Raw genomic sequence first — 17,526 nt, forward strand, 5'->3', positions numbered from 1 at the left:
TTCTTTAACAACGTGAATCGTCTGTACGATCGAAAATTTTTGTTTCTAAACAATACATTTTTTCCTACAATTTTTCTTTTCTCTTTCCTCTCAAACCATAAAAATACGTAAAAATGCGTTCCATAAATATTTTTGCTAAACGTTTAAGAATCTCGCGAGAACAAATTTATTTATTTGATATTTTTTTAAAATGGATGAATCTTCTATTCGATCAAAATTTTGTTATTAAACATTTTTCTTCATCTTTTCTATATAACAGTCATGAGCATTAAAAATTACGTTGCATACACTTTTTGCCAAATATTACCATCAATTAAAATTTTTCGACGAGATCTTTTAAACGTTCATTAATTCGTCCCATCGTTTACAAATGAACGTAAAATTTTATAAGACTTTTTAATGGTCTATATTCGACTAATTAATGCTTCGGATGAGTAAAAGAAAAAAAACAAACTTTTTCTTTTCCTACGATCCAGCAAAGTTGAGTATAATTTTTTTTTTGTGTTTTATCACGAAACGATTCGTAAAAGACATAAATCTTCTTATTTATCGTCACTTCCGACTTGAGGTTTGTTTTGGATAGCTTTTACGGATACCCTTTTAATGGTATCCTACGATGAAACTTTCCAAACGATCTTCCTCTTTACTTTGCCCCCTTTTCTTTCCCTAAAGTTATCTATATATATCTAGCTATATATCTAACAATAAGAGAAGATAAAACATTAAGAATGAAAATAATAGAAAGAGAAACTTGTTTACTGTTACAGTTAGGTGAAACCTTGAATCCGGAATTACGAATTATCACGAGCGTATTCAGCAAAGTTCTTCATAGGGGTAAGTATCAATAATATGTTTATTAAATCAAAATATTTCACTTAATTATACAATGAATTTTACAATGAAATTTTCATTTTGTTTTTCCAAAAAAATTTAATTTGGATACTTTTCAATTAAGCTAAATTATGCAGAAATCGATTAATCTAAAAAAAAAATTATTTAAAAATACTATTAAATTTCGTAATTTTAATTTTGATTTTTATTTTTGCAAAAAATGATCGAACCAAGCAACAACTTTTAAATTTCTATTTTCGTTTTATCATTTATCATTTATTTGTATAATAATTATTTTGTACCCCACTAATTATTAAAAAGTTTATTTTAAAAGTATTGTATGACAATATTAAAAAAAAGAAAAAAAAATATGGAAAGAACATAAACGCAACAAATATGATTTTTTCTTTTGAGAAAAAGAAAGAAAGTAATAATTATAATGTTGGAACAAAATTTCCTCAATTAGAGATCATTGGAGAGTTTGATAGCTTTCTACATAACTTGGACCAATTAATAATCGTTATCATTATCGAGGTTAAATGGAATAAAATTTAATCGGATTCGATTAAAGTCAGATTCAAAAGAGAGAAAGAGAGCGAGAATGTCATTGTACGCAAGTACTTTACACGGGAAATTTATTCGCTGGAGAAATTGTAAAGCGAGATGAAAAATGCACAAAAGGGAAGGTGAAGAACGCGAAAGTTCGTCTCGAAAAGACCTTTTCTTTGAATCCTGGATAGCCTCGACGAAAAAAAAAAAAAGAAAAGAAGAAGAAAACGAGAGAAATAAAAAAAAGCGATCGACTTTTGTACTCGGTGAGAAAGAGAAGAGCTTTCAAATTAGTGAAACACTTCGGAATCGTCGAATAAAAAAAAAACAAAAGAGAACAAAACATAAAACAAAAAAAAAAAGAAATAGAACATATTATCACAAAATACTATACCCATCGTAAATAATATAAAATAATAATAATAATTATTATTATATTATTATCGATCGATTCTAAAGTACCCCAAAAGTATCATAAAATTCAAGAAACGTGAATAATCAATTAGATTTATCTTTAGAATGAACTTTGATCGTTTCTACGATCGTGGAAACATTTGGTATTCTATTTTCTACTCCTACTTCTTATCGATACTGTCGGCAAACACTTGGAACCAACATACACATGTCTCCATCTATTTATAACATTTAACATTTCAGGAGTGAATTAACATTTATCATGACCATATAAAGGAGATTAATTTTAATCAGTATAATGTAGTATATGCTAGAACTTATATGATATGAAATAGCGAATTATACATGTATTTTACATTCACGTTATAACAATAAAATATTAAACGTATAAAACGAAAATCAATCCAAATTGAAAGAATAGTTTATCGACAAATTATTAGAAATAAAAATAGAAAAATATTACTTTAACTAAATAAATCTAAATTCAATTTTATTAATATTTTACTAGAGAATATATCAAACCTCGAAGTATCAATGATTATTTAATTGAAACATTATTATGATATAAACACTGAGTAATCACACAATGTCTTCGAATAGGCTTATACAATTCAGCAATCCTTTTATTCTACCATAGAGTAATTAAATATTATACATTAGTATTTCAAAAATAAAGTTATTAATATTACAAGAAATTATATATATATATAATGAAGAATGAACAAAATACATAACTACCGACGAGTTATGAGAGATAATATAAGAAAAAAAGCGTTGAGAGAGGACCTAGATAAACTGACACAAATTCGTGTCCTATTAAACATCAAACGAAGGACTATGAACGTAATAGGACTTTAAGGTGGTATGAAACAAGAAGGACTATGATGTATAACATAGTAATACACTGGTGGTAGTAGGTATGCCCTCGTTATAGTATTCTCTCCCTCTGTCTCTCTCTCTCATACTCTCTTTCTGATGTTGGATAGTAGAAAGTGTAAATGAACAGCACACCGCACCGTCAGAAATAATACGCGCTTCACGCACCAAATAACACTTGGAAAAGAACTTGAGCGATGCTGGATGAGGTCTTAGGTGGGATAACTTTGGATAATAAATATAATGTTGCCTCACAAAAGAAGAAAAAAAAATACATCTACGTATATATATATATATATGTAGATATATATTCTACTTTTTTCCATATTTAATATACATGTAATATATGTAAAAAAAAGGAAAGAGAGAGAGAGAGAGAGAAAGAAAGAGTCAGAGAAGAAGAAAGAACGATAGAAATAAAAATAGAGAGAGAGAGAGAGAGAGAGAAAAAGAATGTGTAGCAAAAGAAAGGGAGAAAGTGAGTATTATTTCTATATTAAATATTCGTACATATAAAAAAAAAGATTAAAAGAAAGAGAGAGAGAGAGAGAGTGAGAAAAAATGTGTAGCAAAAGAAAGGGAGAAAGTGAGTATTATTTCTATATTAAATATTCGTACATATAAAAAAAAAAGATTAAAAGAAAGAGAGAGAGAGAGAGAGGGTAGGTGGGAGGTAGTTAAAGAAAAATAGTAGCTTTCTCACTTTTCCACGACAGAATTGAGAGAGTGAAAAGTCGAGACTTTAGAGAGAGAGAGAGAGAGATGGAGAGAGATGAAGAAGACAAGAGGTAAAGAGTAGAGAAAAAAAGGAAAAGGGTAAAAGTGTGGACGATAAAGAGAGAAAGAAAGTGAGTGAAAGAGTGGGAGGTGGGGGAAGTCGAGGGTGAAAGCGAAGAGTAGGAAAATGACTCTCTTAAGGTAACGAGTCACTTCGCCACAATACATATATATATATATATGTGTGTGTGTGTATGTGTGTATTCGTGGCAGCGCGTGCGCGACTTTATGTGCAAGGGGTGAGTCTATCTTGTCACGTGACTCGATAACACCCTCCGGTTCCTCCGATTCCTCTTTTACCGTACTTCCTTTTGTCCTTCGTTCTCGAGGCGGAGTCCGCGTGTCCAAGATGCTATTCCTTTCGATGCCTTCTCGCTTATTTCTTCCTTTCTTTCTTTCTTTCATTCATTCAATTTTTTTTATCTTTTTTCTTTTTTTTTTCTTTTTTTCTTAAATCTCTTCTCGAGTTCTCTTTTTAATTATTTTTTTTCTTCGCTTCAACTTAAAGCCCCGAAAGACTTGCGAATTAAATGGAAAAAGAAATTCGTTTTAATGATCGAGCTTTTTTTTCTTCTTTTCTTTTTTTTTCTTTTTTTTCCTTTTTTTTTTCCGAGAAAAAATGAGATGATTATTATTACGATGATTATGATAAAGAGGAGATGAATGTAAGGAGGAGTTAAAAAATCGTTCAGATTGAATTAATTGATATTGAAACAGTATACCATTTTGTTATTCGTCTCTTCTTTTTATCTAACTTCTTGTATATTTTGATTTTTGTACGATGTTCGTTATTAGAAAACAGTATTTTAAAGGGATGATCAATATTTTTGTGAAAAGATTGTACCAATATTTGTGCCGGTAATTATGGGCAATGGATTATGTTTCAAAATATTAAAAAACAAATGAATTTTATATGATATATATATTTTCTATTTTATTTATTATATTATTTATTTATTGTATGTTAATAATATTATATTTTGATGCACAACCGTTGCCTGTGATTGGTCCCTTATACATCCCTGATACCGTTAGCTTATGGAATCAATGATTGATGAGATTAGGTGATGTAATGTTACGATTTCTCATTCCCTATTAATAACAACGAGGTTTATTGATGTAACACGTTTACAATGAAATTGGATCGGTAGGAGTTGCATGAAATCTCTTGTTACAATTATCTGCTGATTCAGTGAAATCTCTTTCTTTGGGTAACAATTGCGATACTTGCAAATTATAACTTACTTTGTCGGTTTGTTTGAAATTACACTTGCTTAATATTAATGTGACTGTTTGCTGTGGTTATTATATTATTGTTATCGCGTATATATGCTAATCGTTACCTTGGAGATTGCTTTAATACCTTCCCAAAAGGTAACGAAATGTGGATTGAGATTATTAAAATACCTAGATTAAACAATAGCTAATAAGCAACCCCCATAGTTTGTCATAGAATAGAGTCGATGTTTTTTGGTTAGGATATACATAAATGATATTGTTGAATATTTAAACGAAGATTTGAGAACTACATACTGTGTGTGTGTGTGTATATATATGTATGTTAGGTGATGCGACAAAGGAATACAGGAAGGTATTTACAGCAGCATATTCGTATGTTTGCGGATTAATGCGATAGAAGCTTAATTCCTGATATAGAAATGATCGAAAAATTCGTATCAGCACAACTCGATACGTTTATTTGTTTTATTTATTACCTCTTAGGATTTTTCCGTAAATTTATGGTTTACCGATTTCCAAAAAAAGTTTGTATTTAGTATAGCGTATACACAATGGTTTGACAATCGGATTATTCATTCACAATGTCCCACGTCAAAACGGTCTTGATTGATTTAATACTAATACACTATGTGTTACGGATTTCCGTTCATGTTCTGGGCTATAATAAAATTACAACAAATTTTCTATGTTGAATAACTTGAAAAAACTCGAGAATGTTTCGTTCGTTGAAACACGATTTTAAACTAAATTGAATAATCACCTTAAATACTGCTATTTCTTTTACGTTTAATTACCGGTACATTTAATCCTGAATATTATTTGTAATTTATAAATGAAAACAAATTGATTTTCTCTCTCTCTCTCTCTCTCTCTCTTTCTCTTTTGATGATCTATCAATATTTCGAATAATTATAAAATAAATGGATGAGATATGACGGTTGTCGAGTATGTTTAGAAATCCACGTGTACATAAATCCAAGCGCAAGATGGTGGAACATGTATGGGTGCATTGTAATCAATACCATGTTGACACCTAGACCGGGCCACATAACTCATAAGACAATGGAAAACAGTAGGGTTATAGGAGGTTGGGGAAACGGCAGGAATCTAAGTATTCTATTGTAGTACATATATCGTCAACCTACTATTGCATCTACTGGCAAACAGATATGCTCGGAAATTATAACATAAGTTTTGGAAAAGTATGAAACATTTTGTTGATCGATATATTTACTCGTCTATGACTAATAGTATTTACCATTTATGTTCGTAAAATCTTATTTTACAATTAATTAATGATATTTCATTACAAACGTGAATCAATTTTCAACGAGTTCGATTAAAGTATTGTAAATTATTACCAACAAAAAAAAAAAGAATATACTAAATGACAACGTATCGGAAAATCAGTGGAATATTTCTGATTTGTATTTCGATAGAATATTTTTCTTCCTGCAATAAATTGACAGAAAGAATGTAATGTTATTTTGTAAATGTAAAACTCGATCGAGGAGAACTATTTCATCCTTTATCGTTAAATACCAAATTATTTACATTTGTATTCTGATTTATTTCTAAAAAAAAAAAAAACAAAAGCTTTTTACCATTCTCGTTATTATTATACGATAAAAGAAAACCAAACACTGTTGAATATTTTTATTCACCAGAAAACATTCAATTGAAATCCTGCACATCGGAATAAATTCAAATATTAGAGTCCATTTGATGCTTCAAGTGTTTTTAGCTAATATTCATCGGATGGTCATTCGTTAACAAATCTCACCCGACGAAACGTTAAAGTGTTAAATTTGATCGTCCAATAGCAAAACAGAGACAGACAGACAGACAGAGAAAGAAAGAGAGAGAGAGAGAAAGAGACAGAGAGAGGTAAAGTGAGACAAGAGGAATTTCGTCAACTCGAACTAACTTAAACTCTCATTCGTTAGTTTACGAACGTGCGGGGGATCTTTTCTCGCTTTGGTCTAAACTAACTTTAAACCGAGTATGAGAAATGTGTGTGTACCCAGTTGAATCGCAACTGTAGTAGCTATTCTGAATGTGAGTATTACTCGGCACCTATTGCTTTCAAAACGGACGAACGATATTAGAATTTATTTAGAGTGTGTGTGTATGTGTGCGTATATATATAGATATATATACCATATATATATTCGACAGGATGGTCTTGCATTATCTCGATATAGTACTATCGTTGGATTCATTGACTCCAAATGAGTCCCCAATGAATTTATGAGCTTGGTTTCGATTTTCGCACGAATGAACGAACGAACGAACGAACGCACGGGATTTTGGGGGATACACAGTAACACCAATATGTACCACCATCAGCAACAGCAACACCAACAGCAGGAGGACTAGCAACAGCAGCAGGCGTTGTTTCTACTATGCAAAATCTCTTCGTTCTTTTATTTTAAACGTGTACACGCTCGGCAAGGTTTATCCATGCTCGTTCGAAAGTCACAATAAAATGGGAATCTATGTTCTATATATATATAAATATATATATATAGAAAATAGAGTATATAGGAATATGTATACGAATATCCCTAGTATTTCGAGCGTACGTTATCGTCGAATCTTTTTGTTTATCCACTTAACGCGTTTTAACGAGCAACGATTCATCCTTCCTAGTAGTTGTCATCTATTTTTCACACGTACACATATTCACCCTTCATACACACACACATACACACACATACACTCCTCCCCCCCATTATACACATATTTCGGTTAAATTATATTCGCAACAAACGTGTAAAAGCTACCACAAAATCTTCTTCCCTTCTATTTCTTTTGATACCTGCTATAAACATAGAAACCAAGTTACAAATTATTTCAAATTCCAGGAAGCCTATTTGTCATTAATTATTACGATGAGGAATTTAGTGGAGGGGATGCGTTGGTCTCCCTCTCTCTCTCTCTCTTTCTTTTTCTCTCTCGCTTTTACTCACGTTTACTACGTAAAGAACAAGAGGAGCTGTCAAGTACAGTTGAATGCAACGTGCCATGCTTTCGAGCATTATGATTGTACCGAGCACTGACGGGATGCCTGGAATTCCGAGCTAGACAGATCGGGAGCAGTTTCTGCCCCCCAACTCCCCCTGCCCCCTCCCCCTCCTATCCACCTTCCTCCCCTTTATACTGGTTCCCACTCACACACTAATAAGCCAATTTTATACTCACGCGTCTCTATTTCTCATATATACCTGAATATCTATCTCCGTATTGTACACACACACACACACACATATATATATGAATACACTCGAGTAGGCGTGTGTGCATGCATACGCGTTGACACGTACAAATACAACAAATGTACGAACGTCAACGAACCATTTTTTTGTCTTTTTTCGATACGTTCCGTATGAAGTACTAGCATTTCTTCTATTTTTTTATTTTTTTTGTTCTTTTTCTCTTTTTCGTCGTTATCTTTTTACGTTTTTTTATTTCTTTCCTTTTTTTTTTTATACGAACGTGTTTACTCGTCATGAAGATTAAAATTTGTTCTATTCTGTTTCGTGAAATAAATTTACGCTTGTTTTATTTGTCATTTTTATTATTATAATAAAAAAAACATAGATACACACATAAGATTTTATTTCAATATTCTAAATCTTATCGTACGAAAGCAAGAGAGGAAAAAGATTCCAAGGATTCGCGAAACATTGGAAAAAAGAAAAAAAGAAAAAAAAAGAAAAAAAAAAATATATATATATATATATATCCTAATTTAGTTGTCGGTAGTTGTATCCTAAATTTTCCGCACAATCCATCTCCAGGGTCCCCTTTTCATCCGTCAAATCCGTTCCATTTGGAAAAAACTGTTATACGAAGGGGTGAAAACGTCCGTGCTTATATTTTGTTTTTCTTTTTTTTTTAGGACAAAATACGTTCACGCATGTGTGTGCGAGCGTGTGCGTGCGGAAAGAAAACAGAGAAAAAGTAAAAAGCACGGATGGTACAATTTTATCAAAACGGACAGGAAGACGTTAAGTTTTTGTTCATTTAAGGTTAGGGAAATTTTGCATGAAGGTAAACCTAAGGGTTTCGTAAGGGATTCTTCTCCTTTCTCGCGAAAGTACCTAAGTACTTCCAAGGAGAGAAAAAAAGAGCCTGAAAGGCGTGGCCTATAATTTCTCTCTCAAGTATGCGCGCGTGTGCTGCTTTACATACACTTGGAACCCGACAAAATACGGCACCGTACAAAGTACAACTCTAAACGAGATTTTTTGTCCTTCTACCAACCCCCTATGCCCCCTTCCCTTTAACCCCTTTTTTCTCACTGAATTATACGTTCTTTCGTATATTCGTCCTACGTAAATAAAAAAAATAAAAAAATAAATTATAAACAAGTATATAAGAAATATTTAATTATTTGTTAGACTCTTTTGATTGCACGCATGCATCGTGTGGGGTTTATTTATATAAAGGAAAAGGGTTGATTTTAGGTTACAAAAAAAAAATACGGCATACTATTTAATTTAATAAACACATCAAAATCGAACCGCAAGGTATAACAAAATTTTATATTATTTATTTATTTACTTGTTTTTTTTTCTTCGCTTTTGATTTCAGTTAGTAGAAGTGAATTAAAAAAATAAATCGAGATTATATTAGTTTATCGATATTAAAAGATATCGAAATTTATTGGACTCACCGAGTAGTTTTATTAATTACAACGATCGTTTCGAAACCATCACGATGTAGGTTTTTCTCTTTTGTTATCGTCAAAAAAAAAAGAAAAAAATAATCCGTATCTCATTTGACTGTTCAATTCCACCGAACTAAAACAGTAATGCAATAGAAAAAAAGTATGAAAATAAATATTTCTTTAAACGTCAAATATTCGTCGAAACGAAAACTCGTTGTCACGTATTTCACGTGTGAATATTTATTTCAATAAAAAAAATAACAAAGTGTCAATCTGAAGTAACATTCGTTATACTCGCTATGATCGTTTTAAACTCATGTTTTATTATAAATACCGAATACCCATTTAAAATACTGACCCGAAGATAAATATTCGACCATAAATAAATGCGTTCGTTAATAAATCCTTTTTTTTTCCTGTATTGCGATTGAAACGAAACGTTCAAAAAAAAAAAAAAAGAAAAAAGAAAGAAGGATATAAAAATGAAAAAATAAAAACGATCGATTAGCTCGAACTCGAAGAGATATTTTCAACATCCGTTAGACGATGAACGGCAGAGGACGACGATCTAAGCGAATGCCTACGTACCAACGAAATGTAGATAATAGATGAAATATTCGCATGGTATGCGTGGTATTAAACCGACACCCCAGAAATTGTATTTTATAGCTAGTACCAACTCTCTCTCTCTCTCCCCCCCTTAACCCCCTTAACCCAGTCTTTCCACCTTGTCCCACCACCTGCTCCTCTCATTCCCTTTCCCCACACTCTAGAAAGCCCCGGTCGTTTCCGTTTTCCCAGACCCGACTTCTCTCTCTTCCTCTTTCTCTTCCACCCATCCCCCCTTGTTCCTCCCAACCTTCTCCACCTCCTCCTCTTTATCTACTACTTCGCTGCCAACGTACACCTACCCGTCAGCTAAACGCCGAAATTCGAACAAATATTATTTGCAAGTTTCTCATGCAAAACATTTGCGGTTGTTATTCCTCCAAAAACAAAACCATTTCTATTTTGGTTACTTTTGTTAATGATACTGTTTCCAAACTTTACTGAATTTATAATATATACATATATAATATAATAAAAAAATATTATTCTTCGAGAGATGGGAAAACATAATGTAATTCGTATATAATTATTATACTATAATTAAACGTATTCATAAATATTCACGAGAATCTCATATGTTTAACATAAAATCAATATCATCCCATCTATCTCTCTCTCTCTCTCTCTCTCCCTCTCCTTTCCTCTTATTCGAAACAACGCCATATATAAAAATAAATAGAACGAGAAAAGAAACAAAAATAAATTGTACCAATCGCGAGACACTCGAAGCTTTCACTAGCAAACTGCTGCACATCACATCGTTTATAAACAAAAATGCAATACGTTTTTCGCGTTTTAAAACGAAATATAGTGCACAACAGTTTAGTCGTATCTCGATAGAATCGAGATACGAAAGATATCCTATCGTCCTATTTTTATTTTTTTTTTATTTTCTTTTTTTCTTCTTTCCCTTTTTCTGCTACCTCCTTTCTTCTTCTCCTTCTAATTTTTTCTTTTTTTCTTGTTCGTTTGTTTTGTACATCTTTGTTTCCCAAGTCACTCTTTACCTTTCTCTTCCTCTCTCTCTCTCTCTCTCTCTTCCTCTTCCTCCCTCCCTCTCATACACACCCCTCGTCTTTTTTTTTCGGTCGGCGGTCTATCCGGTCGGTTGGAAAAATATTTTTCCGTGAGAAAAACCGCGGGTAGAATTGGACGGAGTAGATTTATCACGGTGACAAGCCATCCTCCTCGTGGATACCAAAATCGATACTCTCGGCTTTTTTATTTTTTTTTGTTTTTGTTTTGTTCCCCCGTACCCCTCTTCCAATAAGACTGCCCGCAGCCCCTCACCCTCCATTTTCATTTTTGCGAAACAAAGTGCATAGCGAAGTAAACAAAAAAAAAGTAAATATATTATATAAATTCGAAAATAGGATGGTCCGAAGCAAAATTCCGACGTACCTTAACGCGATAATTGATTGGTCTCGATACTAAAGATCATTCTGAAAACTATTAAACATCGGATTAAATTTAATTAAATTTATCTCTAAATAATTTCTAGAATCGCATTCACGCGCGTCTATGATAACATATTCGTTAATTCTTTTTTATAGCAACTTTTTTCCTATCATATTTTTTTATTTCCTTAATTCAATTAATTTAATTTAATTTATATCGAATTTGGATTATTTCAACTATCGATGAATAATATTATTATTTTCTTTTCTTTTTTTTTTATATTATTCTTCATTTAATCTCTTTAATTCTTTAATTTAATTTAATATTTTAATGAAATCTATACACACCACCACCACTTTTGTTTGGGATCCATTCGCGTATTAAAAAAAAAAGGGAAAAGAGATTAACGGGAGTGACTATTTTTTCTTTTTGAAACTCACGTAAAAACGAACATACACGCACTCATATGCATTTCCATATTCTCTCTCTCTCTCTCTCTCTATCTATCTATCTCTTTCTCTTTATCCCTTTTAAAGGATAAAATGAAAGTTAAGAATTTGGAGTAGCAAGTATTCCGTTCCATTAATTATACATTCATTACTTTAGAATGAAAGCGGTGGTTTGAGGACTCACAGTAGCTTGCAGTAGCTTGCAGTAGCTTGCAGTAGCTTGCAATAGTAACAGCAACAACAGCAGCAACTTTAGCTTGAAACTAGCACGTTCGCGACAAAATAGTCAGAGAAATTTGTGTGAATCCTCATATCGTGTTAGAAACATTACAACACAGGGCTGGCTAACTGTATCGTTCGTTAATTCGAACAGAAGGAAGGAAGGAAGGAAAGAACGGAAGGATGGAAGAAAACGTTTGATGTGTCTCTTCTATATTTGTTCAGAGATTTTCATTCCTAAACGAACAATATTCGGCTTGTACAAAGTACATCTCTCGTACTTAACATTAAATCTTTCTACACAATATCCAAGATATGTGCATATGTGTGTAATATACGCGTGTACGTATATATGTGTGTTTGTAGAATGAGAGAACGAATATAAACGTATTTAATAGAATCGTTCCCTTGACATGAAAATTGTTAATCTATTTTTGTTTAAATATCGTTCATTGGCTTTTCACAATAACTTACTTTTTTCCAAAAATTCCTATATCAAGTGAAAGCGTGCATATTGCCAATAAAATTGACTTTTCGAATAAAAAAGGGAATAAAAGAAAACTCGGGACAATTAAAATTAAATAGCTGAACAAGGAAAGGAATCCAATTAGATTAGTGTTTTAAAAAAAATAAAATAAAAGGCAATTCTTGCCAAAGTTTATATTGAAGAAAATTATAATCAAATATAGTACTAACGTCTGAACTTTTCAACCCTTTTATACGTAGTAGACACAGTACATTTCTTTAATAAATAAGTAATACTTTTATTTATTTAATTTAAAAAAAAAAGACTTGTTACGCGACCCTTCGCAAATTTTGTAAAAAATTTGTACACCCTCTACATAATAGACTCTAAACTTTTCAACCCTTCACATGCTAAACTCAGAACTTTTCAGTCATTCTATACGTAGAAAAACTGCTCTTCTTTTATAATATATATATAATATTTTGATGTATTCCCATGTATGTGCAAATGTTATTTTGTACAATCTCTTCACATGATTATGTTATAAATTATTATTATTAAATAAAACATAATTAAATGATAATTATGCATTCACTAAATACAAGTAAGATTTGTCTTTGAATTTAGGATAAGTGCAAATTTGATAATGTTTAATTCGTAAGATATTAATAAAATTTAAAAAGGAAAAGAAATATTAACTTGTAGTCAAAGTTAAAAAAGAATGTTAATTTTAATCCGTTTCATTTTAAGCTTCCTCAATTCTTTGTCAATTTTATGTAAAACATTTCGAAATGGGCTTTCTCGCGTTTTAAAGATATCAAAAACAACGACAACGACGACGAAGAAAATGATGAAGAAGAATAAGAAGAAGAAAATATCGTTTGTCTCGTTTCAACTTGAGAAGGGATTCTCATTTCTGACAATAAGGAGAAACTCGAAAGTGGCGTCTGGTTCCTACGTGGAAACCAAGAAGGAAGAATCGATGGTAGAAGAAGCGAGAAGGAAGTTGCACAATTTGACATTGTTTTCTCGAGCACGGTTTGTCGGCAAGCAAGCAAGCAAGCAAGCAAGTCGTGCCGTGACTATCTTCAAGCTTTTCGTCTTTCCCCCTTTTTACCGAACGTTACCCGAACAATTTTCTTTTACCTCTTTCTTCCTACCAAGCAACCAACCAACCCTTACACATCCCATCCAACCACCCTTCTCTCTTAGCATCTTCTCTTCGGTTGGCTTCTATTCGTATCGATTAAACTTTCTCTCATTTCGTACCTTAATAATAAATGGTTACGGCATACGATTATCGAGGAAATTACATTTGCGTATTGTTTATACGAAGAAATATTTTGTTTATTTTTTGTCAAGTAAGAGAAATGAATTTTTGTTTCAAAAATAAAAAGTTTACGATTGTTTAAGAAGAAGAAGAAAAAAACAGGTGAAATTTAGGACCTAAACAAAATTCTGTTTCTTTCAGAAAATTTAATTTCTTAAAATTAATTTCGATGTCCTAATTTTGTTGTTGCAATCTAATGTAAAAGTATGTCATTAATACCACAATTTATTTCAACGTAAAATACTACATCTTTCAATCCAAAGATACTAGTCTTAACGATATAAAAACGAACCAAATATACACTTTCTTAGAGTTTTAAAACGAAAAATAAAAAAAAAAAGAAGGAAAAGATATATAAAATAGTTTGTTTTATATAACACCTACTTTGTTCATAATTAATAGTACAATTTATCAATGTCCAATGCAAAAATTCGTAACATCATTTATTTCAATATAAAATAAATAATAAATCTTACGAATCGCGCAAAAAAAAAGCTAATAAAAATCACGACAACACATTTTAACCGATCCAAAGACACGATCACTTCGAATTATGAAACTAAAAGAAATAGGGTGTGGGCGGGACTTAAGAAAAGGGAAAGGAAAAAAGGGGATAAAAAGGTTTGTTTTATATCACGTTACTTGGCTCATCATAATTATCACTCTTTATCTCTGTCTCTCTATTTTCCTTTTCTTTCTCCTCTTTCTTTTTCTATTCTGTTTATCTTTCTCCCTTTTTGTCATTGTTTCTTTCTTTTTTTTTTTTATGTGTCTATGTCACGGCCATTCGAGCTAACAATTTTTCTAAGAGCCCCTTTTTCGCTCTTATTGTCCAACACAGACAGACGATATTCGACTTTCTCACGAAACACAGCACGTGCAAGCTGAGCTTTAATGCGCGTGTTCTTTCGTCACGAAATAAGAAGGAAAAGAGTTTCCTTTTCGAAACAGAAATATCTCTGACACGTTCTAAAGGCAATCGGATAATATATAGTAAGTGAAGGGACGAGGGGGAGTGGGGGGGTTGTAGGAAATTAAAAGAAAGGAAGACACAAAAAATGACGACGATCCCTCCCTTTTTTTTCTACTTCTAACTACTATTACATCTGACCTTGACTTCACAGTAAATCCAATCTTACGATTAAACAAACAAATAATTAAATAATAACGCAATGATAAAAGATATTTCATTTTAAATGAAATATTTCTCTACTGTTTTCCTTGTAAACGATAACAATTAATCTAAACAAAAACCAAAGTACTCCAGCCTGGTATAATAAAAAGCACGAAAGAAACGGGAACGCTGCTTTTTGTTCCTTTTCTTTTCTATTTCTTCTTTTTTTATTTCTTTTTTTTCCCCTCTCTATTTTTTCTCTTTCCGTCTTTTCATTCATTATGTAATTTTTCGTCTTGTTTTCTTCCTTTCCCTAAAGTTACGACAAATATTATTTTTTTCTCTTTGGCGAACGGGCGCGCGAGCAAACCATAAATCCTTTCGCTTGGTGTGTACATTAGCATAAAAATATTTGAGCCTTCGCTCAGTCGCTCACAAATACCTCATGGAAAAAAAGATTATACGTGTAATATATATCTATGTGTAATCTAGAACGAGGTATATACGTACATGCAACCCGTGTATGATACAATTAGAAAGAGTAGGCAAGAAAGAAAAAAAGAGAGAGAAAGAGAGAAAGAGAGAGAGAGAGTAAAAAAAGAAAAGAAAAACGAAAGAGGAAAAGAAAGAGATAGGAGAGATTACGACGTAGCTCTATTGTAAATCCTAACCTCTCGGCAAGAGTGGAAAGAGTTAATGTATTTCATTAATCACGAGGGAATCTCGTCGTCCCTTTTCTTCTTCTTCTTCTTCTTCTTCTTCTTCATCTCATCCACCACCACCAACCACCACCACAGCAAACACCACTTTTTCAACCTTCCAATCCCCCCTCCTATACCACCAATCTCCTATCACCTACCACCACCACCTCCCCTTTCTCCTCCTCTTCTTCCTCTTCCTCCTCCTCCTTCTTCTTTCTTCTTCTTCTCTTCCTCTTCCACTTGTTCCAGCATCTCTTCGTGTGTATGTAGGTTTTCATCTTTCTTATTCTACGCTATCTCGCTTGATATTTTTCCATTTTCGTTCGGTCGTTATTATTGTCATCCCCCCCCGCCCCCTCAACCCCCCGACGCCACCCCCCACACTCAGTAGACTTCATTTCTTTTCCTCCCCGCAATTCGAAAGCCGCCATCCGTCTAACCTTTTCTCTCGACCGCGAAGAAAATCAGGACGAACGATAAATAAAAATACAAATCTTGGTTTAAGAGTAGGACGTTTATATTTGTGTGTGTGTGTGTGTTGGGTTGTGTGTGTGCTGCACACTACACGTGCAAATGTGCAAATACCATTTCTATATAATGTAAGAGTATGTACTTGTGTATGTGTATGTATTAAAAGAGGAGGGGTGAATCGTTACACATACACAGGCACACATATATAAATATATAGAATGACGCGAATTAAAGGTTGTATGCAGCGTGTACGAATGTGTGCGTACGCCATTTCTATATAATTTAAGAATATATATTTGTATTAGTGTGTCCGTATATATATGTATATATATATATATAAAGAAAGAAAAAGATAGAACGGAGATGTGTGTGGTTATAAATACACATACGCGTGCATAAAAAGTATATAAGGTGACGCGTACTAAAGGTAGACTACATGGTAGATAAAATAAAAAAAGAAAAGGAGAAGAAGAAGGAGAAAAAGGAAAAGAAATGAAAAGAAGAAAAAAAGAAAGGAAACCGGTGGAGTCTTACGATGCGGTGTATAACCAGCCACCAGTATATCGTAGTAAATGGTACCATATATGGTAGCAAAAAGAAAAAAAAAAGGAAAAATAGAAAGAGATGGAAAAATAAAGGAAGAGAAAAAAAGAAGAAGAAGAAGAAGGGGAGGGAGTGGGAGAGGTGTCGGCAGGAAGAGGGATTCGCTTAGAAAAGCTTGACAGCTTCTACTTTACGCCCTCTAAGCTCGTTGAATGGCGACCTAAGAATCTTCCTTCGCGAAGCCGGCCGAAGGTGAAGAAGAGTGTCGAAAGGAAGAGGAAGAGGAAAAGGAAAAGGAAAAGGAAGAGGAAGTGGAAGTGGAAGTGGAAGTGGAAGTGGAAGAAGAAAAAAGAGAAGAAAGAGATGGAGTTGGAGAAGGGTGAGGAGGAAGGGGGATGGTGTGAGGCAAAAACTACGTTCACTCGGTTATGTGTTGAGGCAACGACACCATTTACGAGTGCCATAAGACCATCCGTCCAACCATCCATCCGTCCATCCGTCCATCTTTAATGTCACCAGCTCAATACAAGAAATAGATGCTTCTCTTGGATATCTGTGTATGCGTGTTTGTGTGTGCATGTGGGTATGTGAAGTAATGATAGTTCGGGGTTGTATTTTGTATATATATGCATCACTAACATAAGTCAAACGACACTGCTTACGTTTACTTTTGATGATGTCTAGGCTTTTCAGATAGACACGAAAAGAAATGGCGGATGACTGGTTGAAACGGTGGTTGGTTATGTGTATTTTCTTTTATTCAAAAATATATACTTCGGGGATTGGTATAGAGAAAAAAAAAATCCACGAGGGAAGGTGGAAATGCGCTTTAGGGTAGGCTAGGATAGGCTTGGGTGGATGCTTG

At 32.9% G+C, this 17,526-nt stretch overlaps 1 protein-coding gene across 5 annotated transcripts in view; it reads left to right on the forward strand.

The window, feature by feature from the left end:
- The window catches only part of LOC122516087 (carbonic anhydrase-related protein 10), a 232,683-nt gene that overhangs the window by 207,461 nt on the left and 7,696 nt on the right, over nt 1–17,526 (forward strand). For all 5 annotated transcript variants that reach the window (XM_043633650.1, XM_043633649.1, XM_043633651.1 and 2 more), the window contains one exon: nt 768–834. In XM_043633650.1, the coding sequence (XP_043489585.1) occupies nt 768–834 (67 nt within the window). The remainder of the gene's footprint in view (nt 1–767; nt 835–17,526) is intronic.

Source organism: Polistes fuscatus, unplaced genomic scaffold (genome assembly GCF_010416935.1).
Source record: "Polistes fuscatus isolate 324 unplaced genomic scaffold, CU_Pfus_HIC Scaffold2, whole genome shotgun sequence".
Lineage (NCBI taxonomy): Eukaryota > Metazoa > Arthropoda > Insecta > Hymenoptera > Vespidae > Polistes > Polistes fuscatus.